This window comes from Gopherus flavomarginatus, chromosome 8, assembly GCF_025201925.1.
Source record: "Gopherus flavomarginatus isolate rGopFla2 chromosome 8, rGopFla2.mat.asm, whole genome shotgun sequence".
Taxonomy (NCBI): domain Eukaryota; kingdom Metazoa; phylum Chordata; order Testudines; family Testudinidae; genus Gopherus; species Gopherus flavomarginatus.
In genome coordinates, this window is record NC_066624.1 from 79,824,778 (window position 1) to 79,850,553 (window position 25,776).

The 25,776-nt window shown below is 41.5% G+C and overlaps 2 protein-coding genes across 2 annotated transcripts in view; both read left to right on the top strand.

Annotated features, from left to right (window-relative positions):
- The window catches only part of DAW1 (dynein assembly factor with WD repeats 1), a 34,996-nt gene continuing 9,220 nt past the window's right edge, over nucleotides 1-25,776 (top strand). Inside the window, exons 1-8 of the mRNA XM_050964080.1 lie at nucleotides 1-194; nucleotides 2,035-2,107; nucleotides 5,354-5,498; nucleotides 10,970-11,028; nucleotides 11,788-11,910; nucleotides 14,620-14,719; nucleotides 17,483-17,590; nucleotides 19,089-19,195. Coding sequence (XP_050820037.1) covers nucleotides 38-194; nucleotides 2,035-2,107; nucleotides 5,354-5,498; nucleotides 10,970-11,028; nucleotides 11,788-11,910; nucleotides 14,620-14,719; nucleotides 17,483-17,590; nucleotides 19,089-19,195 — 872 coding nt within the window. The 5' untranslated portion in view covers nucleotides 1-37. The remainder of the gene's footprint in view (nucleotides 195-2,034; nucleotides 2,108-5,353; nucleotides 5,499-10,969; nucleotides 11,029-11,787; nucleotides 11,911-14,619; nucleotides 14,720-17,482; nucleotides 17,591-19,088; nucleotides 19,196-25,776) is intronic.
- Nucleotides 21,919-25,776, top strand: part of LOC127056372 (uncharacterized) — a 62,596-nt gene continuing 58,738 nt past the window's right edge. Inside the window, exon 1 of the mRNA XM_050964150.1 lies at nucleotides 21,919-23,668. Within this exon, the coding sequence (XP_050820107.1) occupies nucleotides 22,011-22,880 (870 nt within the window). The 5' untranslated portion in view covers nucleotides 21,919-22,010 and the 3' untranslated portion in view covers nucleotides 22,881-23,668. The remainder of the gene's footprint in view (nucleotides 23,669-25,776) is intronic.

A 25,776-nucleotide genomic window follows, 5' to 3' on the forward strand; every position in this document is an offset into this window, starting at 1 on the left:
TTTAACCTCCCCTGGCGCGGATCGGGGCCGCTCTATCATGCTCCCCTGCCCTGCCGGGCCAGCCGCAGCCGCGCCTGCGCACTGCGGGCGAGTCTGTTTGGCTGGTTTCTATGGTAACGAAGCCGGCGCTTGGGCTTCGGCCTGTGGGAAGAAGATGAAGCTGAAGAGGCTCCTGCTGCGATATTACCCGCCGGGTGCGGAGCGGGGCGGGGGGCACAGAGTGCTGTGGGGAGCAGAGCTTCAGGATGGGGGTGGGGCAGAGAGGAGTGATGGCGGGGAAGAGCCCCAGGATGGTGGTGGGGCAGAGGGCGTGACTGGGGGGAAGGGCAGAGGGGGTGACTGGGGGGAAGAGCCCTGGGCTGGGAGGGAGGGCAGAGGGGGTGACTGAGGAGAAGAGCCGCAGAGTGGGGGTGGGGAGGGCGGAGAAGGTGACTGGGGGGAAGAGCCGCAGAGTGGGGGGAGAGCCCCGGGATGGGGGGGAGGGGAGAGCCCCGGGATGGGGGGGGAGGGCCTCACGGTGGTGTGGGGAGGGCGGAGAGGAGTTGATGGAGGATGGGTAGTTGGGAACAGAGGAAGGGCTCAGTGTTGTTGGGATGGGAGGAGGAGGAAGCAGATGGGAGAAGGAGTCAGGAATGAATGGGTAGCAGAGGAGGCACCCAGGACTCTGGCAGGGCTGCCCAGCTCCAGGCTGCCTTCACATAAACATTTGTACTTATCATCTCTCCTGCTATGAAGATGGTTTAGCTATTCCCTCTGCCTTTTATCTGACTCTCCTGAGCAATCATTTCTGTGCCTGTTCATGGGACTGTTATGTATTTATATTGCGTTAACAGTGGGACCCTTAGGGACAAGGACCCCACTGAACACACGGAACAAAAGATGGTCCCTGCTCCTAAGAGCTTAGCCTGTCCTGCGTACCCTGACTCTCAGCAGCTTTGCTGTCTGATCATCTGTTGCAAAATGTATGAAGGGGAAAATCTCAGTGCTGTTGGTTTTTTGCTTTTGCAATGAAAAATATATTAAAAATATACTGCAAATTTACATAATGTGTGGTTGGGGACATGTTTTCCCCCTTCCCTAAATATTTCCAATGACTGCATAACAATCCTGAAGAGATTTATTACCTTAGCTGCAGGAGGTTTTGAGTCATAACATAACTAAAGGGATGTTGTGGACTAAATATAAACCCCTGTTAATTCTGGTGTAAATATACCAGTATTAACTGGGGTTTATACCACTGAGCCCGGTGGAGTTACACCTTTTTCAAACTGATGTGAAAGAAGAACCCCCAAGGAAATGGCTGCAAAGTAAATGTAAACCTATTGTAGGAAATTCAATACTTACAGATTTTTGTGTCTTATCAAATGTAATCTTGACAGAAGCATTGAGGTAATATGTGATTTACGGTAGGAAACAATCTTGCCAGGAATTCAATAATAGAATAAAGTTTGGTGTCAATCTGTTTAGGAACCTTCTTTTCTCTCTTTTTCTGGGATCAACTTTCTCTGATAAATAGTTAAACATGAAAAATGGAGATAAGGAGGCTCAGAATGTCAGGAAAGAATACCTGCCAAATTAAACATTTGCTCACAAACCTGGCAAAATGCATAAGTAGATAAAAATTCATCTAGAATAGCCCTTCCTGCTGAATGCCAGACAGCAGCAGAATGCTCTAAATATCTTCTTTAAACAGGAAGTGATGTGGCCAAACATCTTAATTCCAAAGTTCAAAATACATCTTTTAAAAGTGCCAGAGTCTGTCCAAACCTGGGTAGACAATTTTATATTCAGTTCTGCATGTAGACTTTTGCAAATGGAGAAGTTAACATAGGTGCATTCTGCCAGTACCAAAGAAAGAAATGCTGTCATCCTGATTCTGATTTTGATAAGAATGGTGTAAATCAGGAGTATCTCTATTGAAGTGAATGTTGTTATATCAATGTAAATGTCAGATAGTATGCACCCCCACCCTCGAAAAAAAGCCAGCAGCCATCATTAACTTCTAATTTAGAATTGTTTATTGTTTCTTCAAAGGCATTATTTTGGAATATGTTCAGGGTGGTGAATTGAAGACCAAATCCATAGATTTACTTGATCTCAGTCCTGGGTAAGTATTGTATTATTTTAGACAGCAGAAGTATACCTTATTTTACAGAATAACTTAATAGTAGGTTATGTACAGCTCTGTTCAATTGTTGTCCCAAATCACGTTTACAAACTTTTTCTCTTATGGGTTAACTTTTGTTCTCTTAATATTTCTGATTATTTGAGGGCATTAAGAAATCCTACATTCTGACTGATAATTCTGCTGTTGCAACTCTTGGTGCAGTGTCAGGAGGTGGAGGTGGAGGTGGGAACTGCTTTTGTTTACAGACCTGTCACATCAATGCATGTCCACAAACTCTTAACTAGCCAGCAAAAATTCAGAATTTTCTGGTGATACAAATTGTAATGTTGTAATTAATAACATTTAGCACTTCTGTACAGTAACACTTTTTATCTTCAGAATGTTTCTCATCAATGGGCCTGATTCTGCTCTCAGTTACACTGCTTGAAATCAGCTGTACCAAAGACATTTGAATTACACTGGTATAAATGAGTTCAGATTCAGTCTCACTAATTAATTAATCCTCACAACAATACTATGAGATAGGTAAGTAAAATACTATTAATAATCCCCATTTATCTGGATGGGTAAACTGAGTGTCTGCTCCTGTTGAAGTTAATAGGAGTTTAGCCAGTGGCAGTGTGTTCTATGGAAGAAAAGTGTATGGCCTGATTTTCAGAAGTGCTGAGCGCCCGCAACTACCACAGAGGTCAGTAGGAGCTGTCAGTGCTCAGCATCTCTGAAAATAGGTCCATTGCTATGACTACAAAGGAAGTCAGTTTCACAGCCAAGTTTAGAATGAAGACAGGGGGCTCTTGGGTAACACAGGGGACATGGATATCCTTATCAGAGGCCAAATGGAACCTAACTATGGGTAGACATATCATCAGGAGCCTGCAGCTCTGGTTCTCAAAGGGTGGAAGACATCAGCCTGAAGATCTGTCTCTTCTGTGAAGAATGTGACACATTCACCACAGTGATCAGTTGAAGGAACATAATAGTCTGGCAAGGTATCAGTTTGCATGGGGGAAGGGGGAGGGATAGCTTTGAGCATTGGCCTGCTAAACCCAGCATTGTGAGTTCAATCCTTGAGGGGGCCATTTAGGAATTTGGGGCAAAAATCTGTCTGGGGTCCTGCTTTGAGCAGAGGGTTGGACTAGATGACCTTCTGAGGTCCCTTCCAACCCTGATATTCTATGATTAGACATCACACCAACTGAGAGAGTTCTACTGGATGCTACTGTGAGGAGATAGAAAGGTGCTCCACAAACCCATGTACATGGATATTCACCATTCTGGTTGGTAGCTTTGCCCACTGACCTTCAGGTGATTTGTGCAATCTATGGTTGAGTGCTAGCACCTGTGTGTGCCATTGAGTCCTATAGAGAAGATAATCAGACTTCATGCTGATTTCAGCCATGTCCTCTCCCATTTGTTTCAGTTGCTTCAGGTGCCTCAGAGCATTAAGTCTGGTGGCTGCCAGGCACAAGAAATAATATATTATGAGAGCCAAGGGCCATATTATACTGCTGAAGGTAGCTGTCAGTGAACTAATTGAATCAGCTGACTCTGTCTGGAAGTGGTGCAGAGACAGAAGTCAGATATGCCCCAGCACCAGTAAGGAGGACACCAAAATCCACAAGATTCATTAGATTTAGTCCACAAAGAAATAAGACAGATCCAGTGCTGATATTGGTAGAATAGTGTCTCAATCAAAACACATGAATTGATGGGTAGAGTGGCCTGCACATTCATAATTTTCACTCCAAACTCAAAGATAAGGCTTAGTGTACGACTGAACCTCTGGGAGCTTTTTTTAATACTCTGGATAAAATCCAACAAATCACATTGCTTACAGGAAGATATAGTTGTCTCATCGAGGCCAACATCAGCATACACATTGAAAGGCCAGTAGTCTAGAAAAACCCAGCTGCAAAATCTCTTGTAGAACCTGATGGTTTATACACCAAATACACCAACAGAACATTAAGCCTATCCAATAAGACTACCCATGGACATATGGATTACTTACAGCAGTAAGAGCTGCAGAATTAGGCCTTAGATTTGTGAAAACATGTAAAATAGTTACATTTTATAAACATGATTTCTGTTTGTGAACTTTAATTTTTTGTTCATTTTGTTGCCCCTTTTTGACCTGAGTGACTAGTCAAAGTTTGGGGCCTTGTAGGTTAATCTAGATGAGAGAAGAAATTGGTGATGGAGTCTGGTATTTTCTTTGATGCAATCTTGTTTATTTACAAACCCTAAAGGAATAGTTTCTTAGCATATAGGCCCAAGCTTCTTTCAGCCATCATAACCAAACCAGAATCTCTCCAGGCTTCTCCCAGGGTCTCAATGTGCTTAGAGACAGCTGCTTGGCATTTCTTGCTCTCAGAGGTGGATTACAGTTTTGTGGAGTCCTGGGCCAGAGCAAGTCAGGGCCCCTCCCTACCACTTCTGCCTGCAGCCCCCTGCCCCGTTGCACCCCTCTAGTGCTTCTGCTGAGGAAATAGGGTTGGGGTGTGGGGTCTTGCCACCACTCCACCCACCTGGCGCTGCAGTTGACTGGGCCCCCTGGGCGTGGGCTCCACTGGCTCAATGGCTAATCCGCCACTGCTCGCTCTTCCTCTGAATCTCTGTTTCTTGTTGCACCTTAGTCTCTTCCACACCCATTCACGAACACTAAAACAATACTCAGTGGAACCCTCCACCCACATAGTGCTAGTTTCTGGGCAGGCTCCATATGCTTTGTTTTAGGTGTAGCCCTTTAGCTGTCTCTTACAGCTATCTTAAATGAAGGGCACATTCATACCCGTCAGTTTCAAATGAGGATTTAACTCAGCCCATAACAAGGTTTAATCCTGTTCATAACAATATTGTTGCTGTTTGTTGGGTTTTTTACCTATCAAGAGGTTCTAGCTTCAATTTAAGACTAAATTAGTGTTAAAGGTTGAAAGTGTCATTTGGGTATTAGCTGTATTACACCCCCTGTGGAATCTTTCCTTTGAAAAGTGAAGGGTCTCTGAAAAACTACAGTTTTAAAAGTCAAATGTAATTTTTTTTCTGAAAGATTAAAAGTATATTCAAAACCAGTAAAACATATTTAAAAGTATTTATATTTTGACGTTGCTTAAACTAAACAGCAGTGTCACATCTGACTGCTTATTTTCTCTCTCTGTAAGTAAATAATGTGTTTACCATAACTGTTTGTCAGTGGATGAGACATGTTTTTTCCATGCACTCTAGTACAGATGTAGGCGCCTTAGTAGAAGAAATCCGAAAAGCAGAACCTCTCATCACAGCTTCACGCAAAGAGCAGGTCATACATTTAGTACTAAGGTTACAAGAGAAGCTTGGGCAACAAGAGGACCACAAGTTCTACCTTTTTAAGGTACGAGGCATGTTGAAAATAATTTCTGGGTCTTTTCTGATTGCAGTTACACTGTTGTAAATCCAGAATAGCTCTGCGTCAACATTAGCTTGAGGCTATCTCTACTCTGCAGCCTCTACAGCAGCATAGCTATGGCCCTGTACCTATGCTGCTGTAAGCCTGTGGTGTAGGTGTAGATTACAGTAAGGGAAGGGGCTTTTCTGTCAGTGTAGTGATTCCACCTCTCCAAATGAGTGGCAGCTACCTGATGGAAACATTCTTTTGTCGGTCTGGCCATATTAATGCCAGGGGTTTGACTGGTGTAGGTATGGTACTCAGAGGTGTGGACTTTTCACATCCCTGAGTGCTGTAGCTATGTCATCTTAAGCTTTAAGTATAGACCAGGTATAACTGGACAATTGAGAACAGAATTTGGCCCTACAGAATTCTCCATAACGTTTGCACTGCTCTGGCGGCGCAAACAGGACTGAATCTGGATCTGTCTTGCCTGCTGTGGGTTCTTAGAAATGATCTCAAAATTGTGATTATCCTGATAACTTTCCCGTTAATAATTAGTTTTAAATAATACCAGTATCTCCCAGCCCTAGCAAAAATGTTATCTTTGCAGAAATCCTAAGGCTAGAGAGTAAACAGTTCTTAAGCTGCTTTTTCAGCCAGGTCTATTGTGAGGTACAAGAATTGTGGTTGCTAAGGCATAGGTCTTCTGTAGAAATTTAGTTTCTACATCTCTCATTTTCCTCACCTCCACTTGGTCTTTTTTCTGAGTATTTGGAATTAGTAGTTTATTATTTTGATTTTTTTTTGTATTGAATAACTTGTCACCTTTTAAATAGAAAAGGTTAGAACAATATTTTTGTGCTTTTGCTACATACAACACCTTGGTAAATTTGCTTTAAATAACCCAATGTTTTCCACAAGTCACAAGAAGAGGATTGATTTAGCTGTACTTTGTTGTAAACGAGAGTCAGTAATAGAATTTACTTTCCAAATGTTACATTTTTTCATCTGCAATAAGCTATTGTTGTATCTTCATCAGATCAGCAGATGGCACTGGTCAATCATATACTAGAGCAAGGGTGAGCAAACTTTTTGGCCTGAGGCCACATCGAGGTTGCACAACTGTATGGAGGGCCGAGTAGGGAAGGCTGTGCCTCCCCAAACAGCCTAGCCCCCCGCCTCCTATCACCCCTCCCAATTCCTGGCCCCTGACCACCCCTCTCAGAACCCCTAACTCATCCAACTCCCCTGCTCCTTGTCCCCTGATGTCTCCTCCCAGGACCCCTGCCTCCCTCCAACCCCCGTGTCCCCTGACTGTCCCGACCCCTATCCACACCCCTGACAGCCCCCCCGGGACTCCCACCCCTAATCTAACCACCCTCTGCTCTTCGTCCACTGATCATCCTCTTCTGGGACTCCCTGCCCCTAGCTGCCCCCTGGGATCCCACCCTCTTATCCAAACCCCCTGTCCCATGACTGCCTTCACGACCCCTATCCACATCCCCACCCCGACAGGCCCCCTGGGACTCCCACTCCTCCTTGTTCTGCATCTCCTGACCGCCCCCCAGAAGCTCTGCCCCATCCAACCGTCCCTTCCTCCCTGACTGCCCCCCAGAACACCTCGCTCCTTTACCCAACCCCCCTGCTCCCTGCCCCCTTACCAGCAGCAGGAACTCACAGCTGCGACACCCAGACAGAGCTAGCTGCACTCCCCACGCTGTCCTGTGGGAGCGGCGGGCCACAGCACGGCCCGCGCATTGGCAGTGGAGGAGCTGGGGTCTTGACTTCCTGGCCAGGAGCTCAGAGGAGGGCAGGACAGTCCTGCGCGCCGTAGTTTGCCCATGTCTGTACTAGAGAGACAATGTTGGGTCTGAAAAAGAGCTATGTGGAGCTTGAAAGCTTGTTTCTTTCACCAACAGAAGTTGATTCAGTAAAGGATATTACCTTACACACTTTGTCTTTCTGGTATATGACAGAAATATCCACAGAAAGCAAAGACCAAATTCATTCTGGGGACAGATAGTGGTTGATTTCCCTTATTTAGCAATACAAGAGCCAGGCAAATCTGATCAGCATTGGCTCATTTCCCATCTCTGTCTTCTTTGCTGTTTTCTATAATTATGTGATCATGACTTTGTGTTAGACAACCAGCAGAGTATCATGCAACTGTAGCAACTGAACAGGCATTTGAGATTGTTCTATGGCCGTGGCATGCTGCACTGTTCTGGAAATTTATCTCATGGACTGCTTTAGCCTAAATTACAGTACTGATACACACATTCCCTGATATCACCTTAGGGTTTGGCATTTTGCACAGGCAACTCTCATTGACTTCAGATGGGTTCTGCAGATGGAGCAGTTATGTTTCTGGGCTTTTAACAAAAATGGGCTTTGATACTGGGAAAAATGTTAGGATCTGAACTTGAACATAAATCTGTCTAACATCCTCTCTCTCATTTGCTAATTGTCAGATACATTTATGCTCTCACAAGAAGTTTATTTCTCACTACCAGTGCTGCCTGCATGGGGCCTTAAGAAAGCTTGAGATCAAATCTCCATACATTTCCATAAGTATTTATGCTAATATGCATATATTTATATACTTGCGGGTGTTTGGAAAAAAAAACAAATTATTGTAATTTTCCACATCTTCATGGCCCATTTCCACTGCAGAAACTGTAGTGGCAGCTCTCTCTACTTTCCCTGAAGGGCAAAATCTCTCTAACTCATAAGTAGCCTCTCTCCCCTTCCTTGAGCTGTTCCATAACTATTTCTCCTCCATTTCTGTCAGTTCCTCCTCTAAGATCCCCAACCCTCCTGTCTTCTCTGCTCTGTGACAGAATTCTGCTCCATTTTATACTGTTTCCATTTTTACCAGAAATAACAGCAGGAAGCTGGAGGCTCTGTCTATATGCCACAGATTAAGTAGCATTGCTTATTACGCATTTCTCCTCCTTGGTACTGCAGTGATGTTCTAATTGATCATTTGTAACATCCCTTCATTTCAGTGTCAACAAATGGTGTGATTTTCACAAGTAAGGTTATGTGTAGGGCCCTACCTAATTCACGGTCCATTTTGGTCAATTTCATGGTCATAAGATTTAAAAAATCATAAATTTCATGATTTCAGCTATTTAAACCTGAATTTCATGGTGTTGTAATTGTAGGGGTCCTGGCCCACAAAGGAGTTGGGGGTTGCAAAGTTATTGTGGTGGTGGTGTTTGCGGTACTGCTAACCTTACTTCTGGGCAGCTGGAGAGTGGTGGCTGCTGGCTGGGAGCCCAGCTCTGAAGGCAGAAGTGAGGCTGACAGTACCATACCATCCACCCTTACTTCTATTCTGCTGCCTAAAGAGCTGGACCCTCAGTCAACAGGTGCCACTCTCCGGTCACCCAGCTCTGAAGGCAGCAGCATAGAAGTAAGGGTGGATGATATAGTATTGCCACCCTTACTTTTGTGCTGCTGCTGGCAGATCACTACCTTCAGAGCTGGGCACCGGCTAACGGCCACCACTCTTCAGCCACCCAGATGTGATGGCCACACAGAAGTAAGGGTGGTAATACTGCGACCCTCCTAAAATAACCTTCTGACTCCCCTGCAACTCCCTTTTGGGTCAGGACCCCCAATTTGAGAAACACTGGTCTCCCCTATGAAATCTGTATAGTATAGGGTAAAGCACCCAAAAGACCTAATTTCATGGGGGGAGGCCAGATGTCATGATCCATGATGTGTTTTTCATGGCTGTGAATTTGGTAGGGCCCTAGTTATGTTGGCACTATATAATAGGATCAAGCAGAAGCTGGTTTGTAAAGGATAAAAGTTTTATTGAAAGGCAAGTCATGTATAAGAATAGCCAGAGAAATGCAGAAAGTTGTTGGCAATATAACTAATTTATTCTTAAATATAGTGGCAGATTGATTTTAATTTGGCATTATTAATAATTAGGGCCTTCCAAATTCACAGCCATGAAAAACGTATCATGGAACGTGAAATCTGGTCTTCTTGTGTGCTTTTACCATATACTATGCAGATTTCATGGGGGAGACCAGCCTTTCTCAAATTGGGGATCCTGACCCAAAAGGAGTTTTGGGTGTGTCTGTGTCACAAAGTTATTTTAGGGGGATTGCGGTATTGCCACTCTTACTTCTATGCTGCCTTCAGTGCTGGGCGACCAGAGAGTGGTGGCTGCTGACTAAGGGCCCAGCTCTGCAGGCAGCAACGCAGAAGTAAGGCTGGCAATACCTTACCATGCCATCCTTACTTCTGTGCTGCTACTGGCAGTGGCTCTGCCTTCAGAGCTGGGCTCCCAGCCAGCAGCTGCTGCTCTCCAGCTGCTCAGGTCTGAAGGCAGCACTACCGCCAGCAGCGGTGCAGAAGTAATGGTAGCAGTACTGCAACCTCCTGTACAATAACCTTGTGACCCCTCCCACAACTCCTTATTGGGTCAAGACCCCTACAAGTACTACACTGTGAAATTTCAGAATTAAAGAGCTGAAATCATGAAATTCATGATTTTTGAAATCCTATGACCATGAAATTGATCAAAATGGACCGTGAATTTGATAGGGCCCTATTCATAGTTATTACTTATTTAATAAATCTTTTCATATAGTGCCATAGGTATGTCTGACCGTTTATAGTTTATAGAAAGAATAAACTGAAAATGTCTCTGACCAAAAGATCTTACACAGTGTGTTTGAAAAGAGTTGGTTCCATAATCTAAACAATCCAGGCAGTGGCTACATTTGAAATCTCCTCTCTGAATTTCATCCTGGTGAGTTTCTCCATTCTGACATCTGCTTTTTAGAGATTCCAGCAGTGTATTTCAAATCAGTAGTGATAAGACTTTTATTATGGTGAACCTTTGGGTGTGGAACTCTGGCATTGCCTCTCTCTCCCCATTTTTAAAAACAACGTCTTACGCTTGTTGAAAGCATCTCACAATGTACATTTAAAATTATTTCTTGCAAGTGGATGCAGTAGTTTGTAGTATATGGCTTAACAGCAAACACCAAAGAACAGTTGTTGAAGCACCTTTCAAGGAAGCCCTCACTCATGGTCCATAAGGGCCATTTATTTCTCCCACCCCTCCTGAAACTCTTAAGGTTCCTTCTCTGTTCTCAAAGAAGGCAGCACACAATGAAATACAGAGAGAGGACAGCTCATTCAGGCTTTATGAACACTGAGGATCTGCTTCAATCACAGCCATTTGTGGCCAGTGAATCAGAAGCGTAGCTGCACCACTGCAATTCCTAGTGAAGACAGAAATTTTCTGCATGAATTCTACAGTGGTAATTGGTCACACATGCTTTCTTTTGGCTGGGGATTAATGTATTACCGTCATAACTGCTCAGCTAGCATGACTAAAATGGGAAGAAAATATTGAGAAGAGTAGATATTAGGCTAGTTCAAAAACGCCTAGTAATCTGATTTTATTTGAAATTGCACCAAATCTTAATTTTCCTGTATTTCAGGTGCTTAGGGCACATATATTGCCACTGACCAATGTAGCATTTAACAAATCTGGTTCCTGGTAAGTTTTCATTTTTAAATTCAAAATGCATAATTACTAATGGAAAACTATTTTTAATGTGGAAATTAAATCGTGAATTTCAGTGATCATATCTATCCTGCAAACAAAATCCCTTTGTGTTATGATTGTATCTAAGCAGATGTAAGCATTTCATGTACCTGAATTTCAGACTTCTAAGGAAAAACCAAGGGGGCTGCAAAAAATGGTGGTGTGATTCAATTGGTGGCACTCTCTCCTCTCACATATGTTGGTGATAGCTGCTGTATTCCAGCAGGATTAGCAGAAAGAAACACATTATAGTAAAGTGAATGTCACTGAAAGTCCGGTGAGGCTCAGTATAAGTGGAGTAATACTGTAATACCGTTGAAATACATTTAAGCACTTTGGGACTTTCACTGTGAGTGACGCTCAGCTGTAATTGACTTAATTGTTAGTTTATTAGGCTGTAACGATTTTTTTCTCTGTAATCTCTTCCAAAGGAAAGCCTAGCTTTTTAGTAGCAGAGAATGCATTGAGCACTGGTAATGTTATCTTTTAAAAATATAATATTTAGTAAAATTTTGGAAATTGCTTGATTTAGAATCTTTGCCATGATCAGTATTCTCATGGATACCATGGAATGCGGGAAAACCATTGAGAGCCTGATGCAAAGTCCACTGAAATCAATGGAAAGACTCCCCTTGGCTTCACTAGGTTGTGGACCCAGGCCGTGAGAAAGTTTCTACTTTTCTGTAACTCATTTATCTTTCTTCATTTTAGCTTTATCACTGGAAGCTATGACAGAACATGCAAAATATGGGACACAGCATCAGGAGAGGAGCTACGTACATTGGAGGGACACAGAAATGTGGTCTATGCAATAGCTTTCAATAATCCCTATGGGTAAATAGGTTTTCAGAGTCTTTGAGACACCTTCTAGTTTCCAACATTGCTATGTTGCAAATATAGTTATCCTATAAACTTTAAAGTCAAGTAGAGTAATGACAGCTTGTGTTGCTTTAGTTAGAATGATCAGCTTTTCCAGCATAACCGTCTTTTTTTTAAGTTGGTTAAGCCATTTAGTAACATTATTATCAAAGGTCTGACTTAGAAATTGGTCAGAACTGGTATGTAATTGATAGGAGATCTTGAGGGTGCTGCTACATCAGTGTCGAACGTGAATCTACATATCTTTTATTTTCTACAGTAGTTATCTGGGTTAGATCAGAGCTAGCAGCTGTAGTGTAAAGAGAATATGATGTCATGTACAGAGGTTTCAGAGATTTACATTAGTCAGGAGCGGCCTTCTTTATGAGAGAGTTTTGTGCTTCAAAAAGTAAACCATTCTCTTCTCTGTTACACTTTTGTCCACACTCTACAGGAGAAGGTAGAAAGGAATTTTTATTTCCATCATCAAATATATTTACAGTTAAAAGTACATATTTAAGATCCGTGTATGTATATGTGTGTGTATATATAATGTGTGTTAAGGGCCCATTCTTAATGTGTTAAGCACTATTATTACTATTTCTATTACTTATCAGTTTACATTGATCTGAATGAGAGTTGAGCCAGCTCAGAACCTTGCAGTACACCTCTATTCCATTATAACATCACCCGATATAACACGAATTCGGATATAACACGGTAAAGCAGTGCTCCGGGTGGGCGGGGCTGTGCACATCAGCCGATCAAATCAAGTTTGATATAACGTGGTTTCACCTATAACATGGTAAGATTTTTTGGCTCCCAAGGACAGCGTTATATCAAGGTAGAGGTGTATTGTGATTTCTTACTTAAAACCACAAAGTGTAGGGTTATTTGATATTATCTATATAGACCAAAGTCTGATGCAAATCTTTGTAAGGAGTAATCAGTAATCTGGATTCCACATAGCACAAAACCAGATAATGAAGAAGTGGTAGATGGCTGATATTTTTTCATATTATAAGAGAAAATGAACCTGCTGACGACCTTGAGGTAGAGCTGAGCTAGAAATCTATTTCCAAAGAAAAATAACTAGTTTAACACCAATCATTAGTTTTCTATACTACGTCCATCACTATGGTATGTGAGCACCTAATAGGGTTCATTATGAGACTATTTTAACAATTATTTGTGGTGAGTCACTTCATTTGGGCAAAATGAATGGTTGTGTAATAGCAAGAGGAAAAAGAAGGTTGAACAGACATTTAAAATATTTTACTCAGGAGAAGAGATTCCTGATCTCATAAGGTATGTCTACACTGCAATTAAAAACCTGCAGGTGGCCAGTTCTAAGGAGCTCAAGATAAGGGCTATTTAACAGTGGTGTAGATACCAGGGCTGGAACCAGGGCTAGGATCCTGCATGTTGGGAGGGTCCCAGAGCTCGGACTGCAACCTGGGCCCAAAAATCTACAGTGCAATAAAACAGTCCCTTAGCCTGAGCTAGCTAGCACGGCGAGCTACAGGTTTTTAACTGCAGTGTAGACATACCCATAGAAGTCAATGACAATACTCCCTTTGCCTTCATTGGAAGGATAATTACATACTTAATGTAACTTTGAGTGGTTTATCAAAGAAACAAACTTATATGGGGAGTTCCATGCTATTGGTCTTCCACTCTGTTAGGTTTTAATACAAATTGAGTCCCAAGAAAGCCAGAGGGAGGTGCTGTGTGCACACATACCTACTATACCAGTAATCTAAGACAGTGTTTCCCAAACTTGTGTAGGGAAAGCCCCTGGCGGGCCAGGCCGGTTTGTTTACCTGCCCCGTCCACAGGTCCGACTGACCGCGGCTCCCACTGGCTGTGATGTGCTGCTCCAGGCCAATGGGGACTGTAGGAAGCAGTGGCCAGTATGTCCCATGGCCGTGCAGCAGGAAACAAAACGGCCTGACCCGCCAGGGGCTTTCCCTACACAAGCGTCGTTCCAAGTTTGGGAAACAATGATCTAAGAGATCAGTGGTTGTTACTGAGGTGCAGTGCCAATGTATATGAAACAACTTTGTAAGGCTGCACACATTTTGTGACTTTTAATAAGTCTGTTTGGATGTTCATCAGATGGTCTAGTCTGTGGTGTAAATTAGAGTGGCCAGCTTTGACAGCTTTGCATTGGTGGACAGGCACAAACCTGCCCCAATGTACTAGGGAATTTGGTCCTGTCTTTTCAATTTGAAAATATTAATTAAATAGGCTGCAAAGAAAGAATGGCGCACCAGCAAATTGTTTGTTTTTCCCTTAATAAAACTTCAGTTTCTGAAAGGTGTGTTGCAAGATCAAATAATCTGGCAGAATGCATCTGTGTGCATTGAGGGAATTTATGCTAACACAGCTACCCTCCCTCTCACACTGATTTTGATCTGATGCCTGGTGTGGAAATGGGACAGAATGACTTTGTAGAGTGTTGTACAACTGACCCAAGGAATGTAAATCTCTACAGTGCCAGGCACAAATTTAGTCATAAAATATATCACTAATCTCTAGGCTTGTTCATGAGATGATTTGAAAAATATACTGCTTTGGTATATCAAGGATCATGTATTATTCTGAATTCTTCAGTTTCTCCTTCTGTTGTCTTTGATTTTTTTCTCTTTTTTTCTAAATAAAAGTGACTATTTTTCCACTTAGTGACAAGATTGCCACTGGATCTTTTGATAAGACCTGCAAATTATGGAGTGCAGAAACAGGAAAATGTTATCATACCTTCAGGGGACACACAGCAGAAATAGTGAGTACCTGCATTACAATATTAAACCTTTGCATCCAATTGTATTTTCATATGCAGTTCAATCTCGATTTTCCAAAACTTAAGTCAAACTACAACTACTTTATAAGAGAGTCATTTCCTCTGATGTTTGTTAATTACACTGAAAAAACTGCTTGATTATCCAAAAGTTCTCAGTGTCATCTAGGACTTTGGTATAATCAAGATTATCTCATAATGGTGCGTCTTTACGGGTGGGGTGGGAGAACTTCTGCTCTTGTATTCAAACTCTCATAATGCCAAAACTCTACTGTTTTAAAAACTTGCATCTAGATCTTTGTAATTAATAATGTTAACTTTCTCCCTATTCAGTGCAGTGTGTATGTAGCCTTTCTCTCTGTGCAAACTGTGGTTGTCTTAAGGCACTGGCTGCATGGGAGAACTGGATCCAAAGAGAATCTACTTATGTATGCTGGGGACATAGGGGACAGCTTGCAGCATAGAGAGCTAAAGCAAAAGGAGCACCCATTTCTTAGGAACATAGGAATTACCATGCTGGATCAGGTTTATGGTTTATCTAGTTCAATATCCTATCTCCAGCAGTGGCCAGTGCCAGATGCTTAAGAGGAAAATGCAGTTAACCCAGCGACAGGTAGTTATGGGATAATCTAGCCCCCTGGGGAATCTCCTTTTAACCCCTATTATGTAAAGGTTGGCTAAAGCCAATCTAAAACTTTTGTTTAAAATATATTTACTACTATAATTTTGGGGGATATTCTCGATATCCAAGTAAACATCCCATTGCTTTTTGAATCTTGCTAAATGCTTGGCTTCAACAACAACCTGCGGCAATGAGTTTCACAGTCTGATTATGAATTGTGTGACAGTACCTCTTTATATCAGTTTTGAATTTTCAGTTTCATTGAATGTCCTCTTCTTTATGAGACAGGGAGAACAGAAGTTTCTGATCCACATTCTCTATGCCATTCATTATCAGTACATTTTTTCCATCTTCTCTTGCATTCTGCTGTTGTCTGTTCTGGTCCTGTTACTCTTCACTCCCTCTCTCCCATGACTCTAGCTTTATCACTCTCCTAGTGGAGAGACAGATCAGCTCCTGCCTGGCCTAAGGACCTATTCTCTCTTTTTTTCTACATGGCCCTTTAACATCATTCCCGCCTGAGAGTTTGTCCCTTTTGTCCTGTTATTCCAGTGAACTGCAGTATCACATATCATGAATGCACTGCTTGATGTCTGTTATGCCTCCCATTGGAGAGCATTTCTTCTGCCTTTGAATTCAGTGTAACCTCCAGGTATAGCTGTGTACTCTGGGAGGTCTGTAGATCCTCCATGAACTAGCAACAACAGAGGCTACTTTTTTCCTGCACTGACCCATATTGATCGAACTATTTGAGCATGTACAAAAAGGCATACTGTCAAGGAATAGAACACAACACTTTGTATCCAATTAGCAGAATATAATTCAAATAATTTATTTTTATCTCTTATTGGTTACAGTTTCCCTCTTTTGCCAAATGCTAAGAATTATTTTTGACTATTTAAAATTTGATATTTTTAATTGATTGCATGTTAGAAAATTTCAGTTATGATTTCTCCCATAATTTGTTTACATTTTTGAAACAATACCCTTATTTTTCTGGAGCGTGATTTTTCTTTTTGATTCTTATGTTTGGCTTGTAAAATTATATGTACTAGAAAACCCCACAGAAACACTCAGATTATATTTTTCTATAAAAATTGCCTTTTGATTTGTCATTCAATAGAGTAAAAAAGTATAGAAACTATGTGTGCATTGTAGGTTCAGCAGTTTAATTTGTAAGTTGCAAAAGTGAAAACTGGGCCTGAGAAGTTGCTGCTTTGCATCAGAGTACAGTAGCATTGGTATGTCTTGAAGTGATTTGTTTGTTCTCTGAGCATTTTGAAATGATTTCTCTTAACATGAATGATCTGATTTTTAAAAGGGTCTCAACTCTGTCTTTGTGCCTACAAATCAGGTAATTAGATGTCTTAGGGCTTGATCAGTTTCTGCTGACTTCAATAGTAGTTGGATTGGGCCCAAAGTGCTATGAATTGTACCTGCAAATAATCGATAAGAATTATACTTGCAAAATCAGATGCTGTTTCTCAACATCAGGCCCATCCATAACCTTCAGTAATTTCTAAAAGAGTAGATGTTTATTACACATGAACTGCTGCCACATGTCTATGCTATGTAGACTTGTTCAATAATGAAAAATGGAATATCATAATTGAAAATGCAACTAAGTTCCCAGCAAATGTTTTCCTTTTCCCAAAGACATTTGTGTTCCTCATTAGAAAAACAAGCATATCATATAGTTACTGAGGACTGGAAGCTGGCTGCCCCAGTCATTAGTGTGAGGACTGAGTTGGGGACTTCGTTGCATTTTTGCTCAAATATATACCTGTAATAAAAATGAGGTTGTATGTAAAAAAGATTGTTTGAATATAGGGTTGGCATATGTGCCCATAAGCCTTTTTTAACACACACAATCATTTTTAAAGTAACTAGTTAGTTCAGTCCAATAAGCTGTCCTCCAAAGCTTGTGTGCTAAGGATTTGTTGCTTCTCTAATGAAATCTGTAGAAGGCACTGCAGCTGTAACATTATTCAAGTGCCATGACTGTATTTGTAGGTCACAAACTGTTAAATTATACTATTGCTGTGTTTTCAAATACAGATCCTGACCCCAGTTAGTTTACAAAAAATTCATAGGAAGTTTATTGTTTCCCAATGTTTGTGTTACAGGTTTGTTTATCATTTAATCTTCAAAGCACTCTGATAGCAACTGGAAGTATGGATACGACAGCCAAACTATGGGATATCCAGAATGGAGAGGAAGTGGTCATGTTAACTGTATGTTTGCATTCTTTATTGTTCTGAAGGTGTTTGGTGCTTTTTTAGTTCCTAATTGAATTAGATGGGGGTATAAATAGACTTCTTAATCATCCATTTCAGTATTTGCAGGCAAAGAATTTCTATTACTAGCTGAGTCACTTAGCGACTGTAGTTAAATAATTGATTACAAAAACATAAAGGGAGTAAGAAAGCTATGCTATTTTATTAAAATCATAAAAACCAGTTTAATCAAATGTCATACTTTCCCAATTCAATGTCACTACTGTCCTAGGCTAGAAAATATTGCTGCTCTCATTAACATAGTTTATCATTATAAGTACTAAACTATAATTCGTGTGCAACTCTGAGAGCTGATATAAAATAATTTAAAAGGTGTTAATGTCTAGGATTATAGCTATAATAGCTGCATCATTCATCTTCTGTATGATGTATGTAGAGAATTCAGTCAAGTCACCAAGTGCATCTAGAATGTGATTTCTATTCTCTGTATTTGGCTTGCTAGGATTCCACTATTTAAATATTTCTGCCTAAATGTTTAAATCACTTCCTCATCCCTTTCCCAGGGCTGGTCTACACTAGGGGAAGTGGATCGATCTAAGATACGCAACTTCAGCTATGTGAATAGCGTAGCTGAAGTCGAAGTATCTTAGATCGATTTACCTGTCGTCCTCACAGCGCGGGATTGATGTCCGCATCTCCCCCTGTTGACTCTGCTATCGCCGTTTGCGCTGGTGGAGTTCCGGAGTCGATGGGAACACTTTCGGGGATCAATATATTGCGTCTAGATGAGATGCGATATATCGATCCTCGAGAAATTGATCACTACCCGCCGATATGGCGGGTAGTCTAGATGTACCCCTAAAGACTAAGTAATGGGCAGCATGCAGGCTGCCTCCTTTGGTGTTCCTGGCCTATCGAGTAGACAAGGGACATTCACCTCCTCACCCTTCTCTGTCTCCTTTGAACAGAAGCATGCCTCAGGATGGGGGAACACAGAGAGGGAGCAGTAGAGACTGCAGTTGTCCTTGGCCTGTCAGCAGGAGGCTCCATATGCCTTTTCTCTCATGCACACACACAAGGAGAAGTGACAATTTGGCCCTTTGTTTATTGTAATGAAAGCATTCTCTCATTTAATGGTGAATAACTACTGTTCCATAGAAATTTGATATGAAAAAGACCTATTAGATCACAATTCTAATTCATTCTCCCTGTCATTGCAGGATTGTTCCCAGTGTTCTATTTGCTAGTACTTAAGTGGCATATGATATTAAATGCTATTGTAATATGGGCAGTGAGATTATACTGTGGAATAGTCAAAGTTATGCAAGACTAGACAAGAAACAAGAAAATTTACTACATTGTCAAGGAGGTGGACTATATTGCCTAATGAAAACAATCATTTCTGTGATTTTTGTATTCCTACTGTACAAATTAGGTATTGGACCTAAATGTATCATTTATATTCTGAAGTATCTTTTTATTAATATTCTCTTAGGGGCACTCAGCAGAAATTATTGCATTGTCATTTAATACCACAGGAGATAGGATCATCACTGGTTCCTTTGACCACACAGTTGCAGTGTGGGATGTTGGCACTGGCAGGTACTAAAGCATTCATAAGGTTGTTTTTGTATTGTGTGTTTTAATGACATCTTAAAAGGGGCACTGTCAAATTCTAGGGCTTGCAAATCCTAGACTTTCCAATTGGGCTTTGGTTTTGGGCACACCTGACCTCGCCTTTACTTTTTCTCCTGTTTCCTTTGCTCTTCTGAGTAGCCAGGGTACTGAAATACGCAAAAAACTTGCTCTCCAAATTCTGCAGTGTATAAGAAGCTTATATTTTTTTAAACGCCGCCAGCTCACAAGAATTGAGCTGTGCAAGCAGAGTAAAGGGGCTTTATATTTGTTATTAATGAATTATCCGACTAGGAAAATATAATCTGTGTTGAAGCACTTGGTTTGGGAATTGATACATTTTACAGAAGCAAGAGACAGTTTTAAAAAAGGAAAGGTGTTTTAAGGACATGTTAAATTATGAGCAGTCAATCTTGCCAGTTTCTCCTTAATAAATATAGAGAGTGATTTTCTTCTCACTCTGGTTTTACACCAGTGTAAATCTATTGACTTTCAAGGTCAGTTAAGTGAGAGGAGAATTTGGCCCTCTAACTATAGAGGTCAAGATTTTAAAATTATCATGCCAGTAAGAAGGATCATGTCTTCATTTAGTAATGGCTAAACTATTTGTGTCATTTAAATGTGAATGGCTGAATACTGGCTGGTTAATATTGTTCTCACAGGTCCTCTTGTTTTTTGAGCTGAGGACTCAGTATAAATAACATTATGAACCAGTTGTCTAGATTACTGATAGAGGTGACTTGTTGTTAAGGTAAACATTCCATTCCATTTTCATGGGAGATTTCTCTCTCCATGAAGTTAGATGGAATATCTCTAAAATTAGCGTGCTTTGGAATTATTAAAATGAAGGGGGAATGCGTACATCACATGGATACGATTGAAATAACAAATATGATGATGTAACATCAAGACCACAAAGGCCATTTCATCTCTTCTGGAAGAAAAAATAATATGCATGTACTAGATCATTTAAGGCCTCTGCTCCCAATACTAAGAGTTGAGACTCAGTGCCTCAGGCTCAGATGCACTTAGCACCTCACCAGATTGGGCCCTTTGGCAGTAATGTTATTGTGTTCAGTTTGTTGTTATTGCAGATATATATATTTTTAACAGCTCTTTTTTCCATCTTCTTCGTGTTTGATCCTGTAGTGAAGTTGGAGTCTTAGTTTTTTAATGTTGCATTCTTTTTCTGCAGAAATGATTGAGATGTTACAGATTCAGCATTGTGATTTTACTTCAGGATCAAATAGCAGGAGATGGACTGTGAAGGAGGAAGCTCTTATTTTAACACCAGTAGTTCTGGTAATTAGTAGTGTGGAAAGAATTAAAAAATGTGAAAGTTAAATGGATTTTTTTAGTCTGATATGCTTGAAAAATTTCCCCAGGATGTAAGTCACTTGTGAGCTTACTGACTGTTCTCATGTCTCGAAACGCATGCAGTCCCGCTGGATGTATCAGAGTAATTATTAACATTAATTATTGATCTCAGTGGAATAACATCAGCAGAAAGCAGCTACAGAAGTGGAGTTGAACCTGCTAAGAAGTGATTGATATATAACTTGTCATTAGGCTAGTGGTAACTAGTGAAACATTCACCAGTGTGTGTAGTAGATTTCTGACTTATCTCCTGTGAATGCTGCAAGCACCAGAGAGTGGCATGATCACACAGCCTTTAGAGGTGTCAGCAGTAGCTGGCAGCATTCACTAGAGCATGTAGTATTATTAGTAGCAGCAGTGGTAATCTAGTTTATTTTGTGTGGGCTGCAGTCACTAGAGGGCAATATAGTCATGCCCTCCTGTCTAGGTCTGGTATCTTATTTATTAGAGGGCAGTGATGCATATGTATGCTATTAAAGGAGGACAGACACACACACACATTTAGAATACTGTTAGAGCTGAGCTAACTATGAATAATGAACTCAGCTAATTTTGCCTTTCTTTGTGCTTGAGGAATATTCATAAATCACATTTTCGTCAAGGCTATTTTATTTGAACATGCTCTGGATTTTTTGTGGGGTTTGTTTTTTATTGTAGGGATCATGATGACAATATGCTGTATTTGATACTTGATAGTCTAAATTTCAGTTGTTATGGCTAGTTGTGATTGGTCCCAATATTGCATGGTATTGTTTCTGCCATCTGACTAGATGGACATATTTTATTAGCCTGTAAAAGCAGCAAAAAATCCTGTGGCACCTTATAGACTAACAGACGTTTTGGAGCATGAGTTTTCGTGGGTGAATACCCACTTTGTCGGATGCATGTAGTGGAAATTTCCAGGGGCAGGTATATATATGCTAGCAAGCAAGCTAGAGATAACAAGGTTAGTTCAATCAGGGAGGATGAGGCCCTGTTCTAGCCGTTGAGGTGTGAAAACCAAGGGAGGAGAAACTGGTTTTGTAGTTGGCAAGCCATTCACAGTCTTGACACCATCAGCTCAGGTTTAAAAAAAATTTGCAGACGAACTGAAGCTCAGCAGTTTCTCTTTGAAGTCTGGTCCTGAAGTTTTTTTGCTGCAGGATGGCCACCTTAAGGTCTGCTATAGTGGGCCAGGGAGGTTGAAGTGTTCTCCTACAGGTTTTTGTATATTGCCATTCCTAATATCTGATTTGTGTCCATTTATCCTTTTCCGTAGAGACTGTCCAGTTTGGCCGAAGTACATAGCAGAGGGGCATTGCTGGCGCATGATGGCGTATATTACATTGGTGGATGTGCAGGTGAATGAACCGGTGATGGTGTGGCTGATCTGGTTAGGTCCTGTGATGGGGTTGCTGGTGTAGATATGTGGGCAGAGTTGGCATCGAGGTTTGTTGCATGGAAATCCATCAACCTCATGAAGAAACTTGCACAAATACAGACAGATATCATCTTCCTTTCCAAATGCAAACGGATGGACATCATACCAAATGGACTAAAGATAAAAAATCCACTGCTATCTACATACTACACAGACCACAGTGAGAGATTATGCCATATTCTGTCAAAGAAACTGAGGGACCACCTGATCAGCATCCTATACAGCAAACAGGAAAACATCAAAAAAGAGCTCTCCAACGTGGAAACTCTTATTAATAACCAAACTTCCATACAAATGGACTTCACTAAAATAAGACAGGAGATCTACATTACTCACTTCACCTCTCTACAAAGGAAAAAGGACTGTAAGCTTTCTAAACTCCTACCTGCCACATGGGGCCACAACCGTGGTACCCCTGACCCACCCAGCAATATCGTCAATCTATCCAACTACACACTCAACCCAGAAGAAAAGTCTGTCATATCTCGGGGACTCTCTTTCTGCCCTGCCACCTCCACCAACATGATACAGTTCTGCGGCGATCTGGAAGCCTACTTTTGCCGTCTCCAACTCAAAGAATACTTTCAGGACAGCACTGAACAGCGCACTGATACACGGGTACCCTCCCACCAACAGCACAAGACAAAGAACTCCACATGGACTCCTCCTGAGGGTCGAAATGACAGTCTGAATCTATACATTGAATGCTTCCGCCGACGTGCACAGGCAGAAATTGTGGAAAAACAACATCACTTGCCTCATAACCTAAGTCATGCAGAATGCAATGCCATCCACAGCCTCAGAAACCACTCTGACATTATCATCAAAGAGGCTGATAAAGGGTTGTCATCATGAACAGGTCTGACTACCAAAAGGAGGCCGCCAGACAACTCTCCAATACCAAATTCTACAGGACACTTCCCTCAGATCCCACTGAGGAATACACTAAGAAACTGCACCATCTACTCAGGACACTCCCTACACTAACACCGGAACAAATCAACATACCCTTAGAGCCCCAACCAGGGTTATTCTATCTACTACCCAAGATCCACAAACCCGGAAATCCTGGACGCCCCATCATCTCGGGCATTGGCACTCTCACTGAAGGACTGTCTGGATATGTGGACTCTATACTCAGAACGTATGCCACCAGCACTCCTAGCTATCTCCATGACACCACTGATTTCCTGAGGAAACTACAGTGCATTGGTGACCTTCCAGAAAACACCATCCTAGCCACCATGGATGTAGAGGCTCTCTACACAAACATCCCACACACAGATGGAATAGAAGCTGTCAGGAACAGTATCCCTGATGATGCCACCGCACAACTGGCTGCTGAGCTCTGTGCCTTTATCCTCACACACAACTATTTCAAATTTGATGACAATATGTATCTCCAGATCAGTGGCACTGCTATGGGCACCCGCATGGCCCCACAATATGCCAATATTTTTATGGCCGACCTGGAACAACGCTTCCTCAGCTCTCGTCCACTCATGCCCCTTCTCTACCTACGCTACATTGATGACATCTTCATCATCTGGACCCATGGGAAGGAGACTCTGGAAAAATTCCACCACGATTTCAACAGCTTCCACCCCACCATCAACCTCAGCCTGGACCAATCTACACGAGAGGTCCACTTCCTAGACACCACGGTGCAAATATGTGATGGTCACATTAACACCACCCTATACTGAAAACCTATGGACCGCTATGCCTACCTTCATGCCTCCAGCTTCTATCCCGGGCACATCACACGATCCATTGTCTACAGCCAAGCACTGAGGTACAACCACATCTGCTCTAACCCCTCAGACAGAGACCAACACCTACAAAATCTCCACCAAGCATTCTCAAACTACAATACCCACACAAGGAAATAAGGGAACAGATCAACAGAGCCAGACGTGTACCCAGAAGCCTCCTACTGCAAGAAAAACCCAAGAAAGAAACCAACAGGACTTCACTGGCCATCACATACAGTCCCCAGCTAAAACCCCTCCAACGCATCATCAGGGATCTACAACCTATCCTGGACAATGATCCCACACTTTCACAGGCCTTGGGTGGCAGGCCAATCTTCGCCCACAGACAACCTGCCAACCTGAAACATATTCTCACCAGTAACTGCACACTGCATCATAGTAACTTTAGCTCAGGAACCAATCCATGCAACAAACCTCGATGCCAGCTCTGCCCACATATCTACACCAGCGACACTATCACAGGACCTAACCAGATCAGCCACACCATCACTGGTTCATTCACCTGCACGTCCACCAATGTAATATACGCCATCATATGCCAGCAATGCCCCTCTGCTATGTACATCGGCCAAACTGGACAGTCTCTACGGAAAAGGATAAATGGACACAAATCAGATATTAGGAATGGCAATATACAAAAACCTGTAGGAGAACACTTCAACCTCCCTGGCCACACTATAGCATATCTTAAGGTGGCCATCCTGCAGCAAAAAAAACTTCAGGACCAGACTTCAAAGAGAAACTGCTGAGCTTCAGTTCGTCTGCAAATTTGACACCATCAACTCAGGATTAAACAAAGACTGTGAATGGCTTGCCAATTACAAAACCAGTTTCTCCTCCCTTGGTTTTCACACCTCAACGGCTAGAACAGGGCCTCATCCTCCCTGATTGAACTAACCACATTATCTCTAGCTTGCTAGCATATATATACCTGCCCCTGGAAATTTCCACTACATGCATCCGACGAAGTGGGTATTCACCCACGAAAGCTCATGCTCCAAAACGTCTGTTAGTCTCTAAGGTGTCACAGGATTCTTTGCTGCTTTTACAGATCCAGACTAACACAGCTACCCCTCTGATACTTTATTATCCTGGGGAAAATTTGGAGATGGAACTAGTATGTTCAATCCCTAAAGGAGACATAACAGATAAATAGGATGAGGGAGTTTTAGAAAATGTTAAACCTTTAACGTTAGTCCCCATAGACCTTTTCCATGGGCAGATTCCTAGAAAAAAAAATCAAAATTTTAATTTAATTAAAATGTTCTCATCATCACAGTCACACAAATGTACCTGTGTGCATTGTCCTAGTTAGAGCCAGTTGAAAAATGCCAAATTTTTTTGTGGGAAATTTCAGGATTTTTTTTAATTTTACTATGAATATTTTTCAGTTTTCTGATGGAAAAAATGAAACCAAAATGAAAATTACTATTTTTGGTAAAAAAAAAAAAAAAATTTTTTTGTGGAAAAATACAAACCCATTTTTCATCAAAAGAGTTTCAATGAAAAAAAATCAATCAGCTCTAGCCCTAGCTGAGACTGGTACAATCAGAAACTTGTTTGGCCCATTTAAATGCCTATAATTTGAGGTTGGTGAGGGACTATGAAATCATTGTGCAACTGCTGTGTTAAGAGTCAGTGTTCCATCAGACAAAATATACCATTTCTGTTGTGAATACTTGAGCATCCAAGCTTAAAATTAACTGTCCAGGAGCATTTGTGCCAGTACATGTGGCTCTACTGTTAATGAAAGGTGAGCACAAAATGGGCAAGAATGAAATTTGAATGAAAAATTTTTCATGCTATTTCCCCAACACTGATTATTATATAGATTTTTCCTAATTGAATTGCTGAAAAATTACACTTTATGTGAAATATGTTCAAACATTCTGCTATTTATGCATCCAGTAATATTGATGTACATGTCCATCCCATCTGGATATGTATACAAAAGTTTGAAGCAACCACCATTCTTC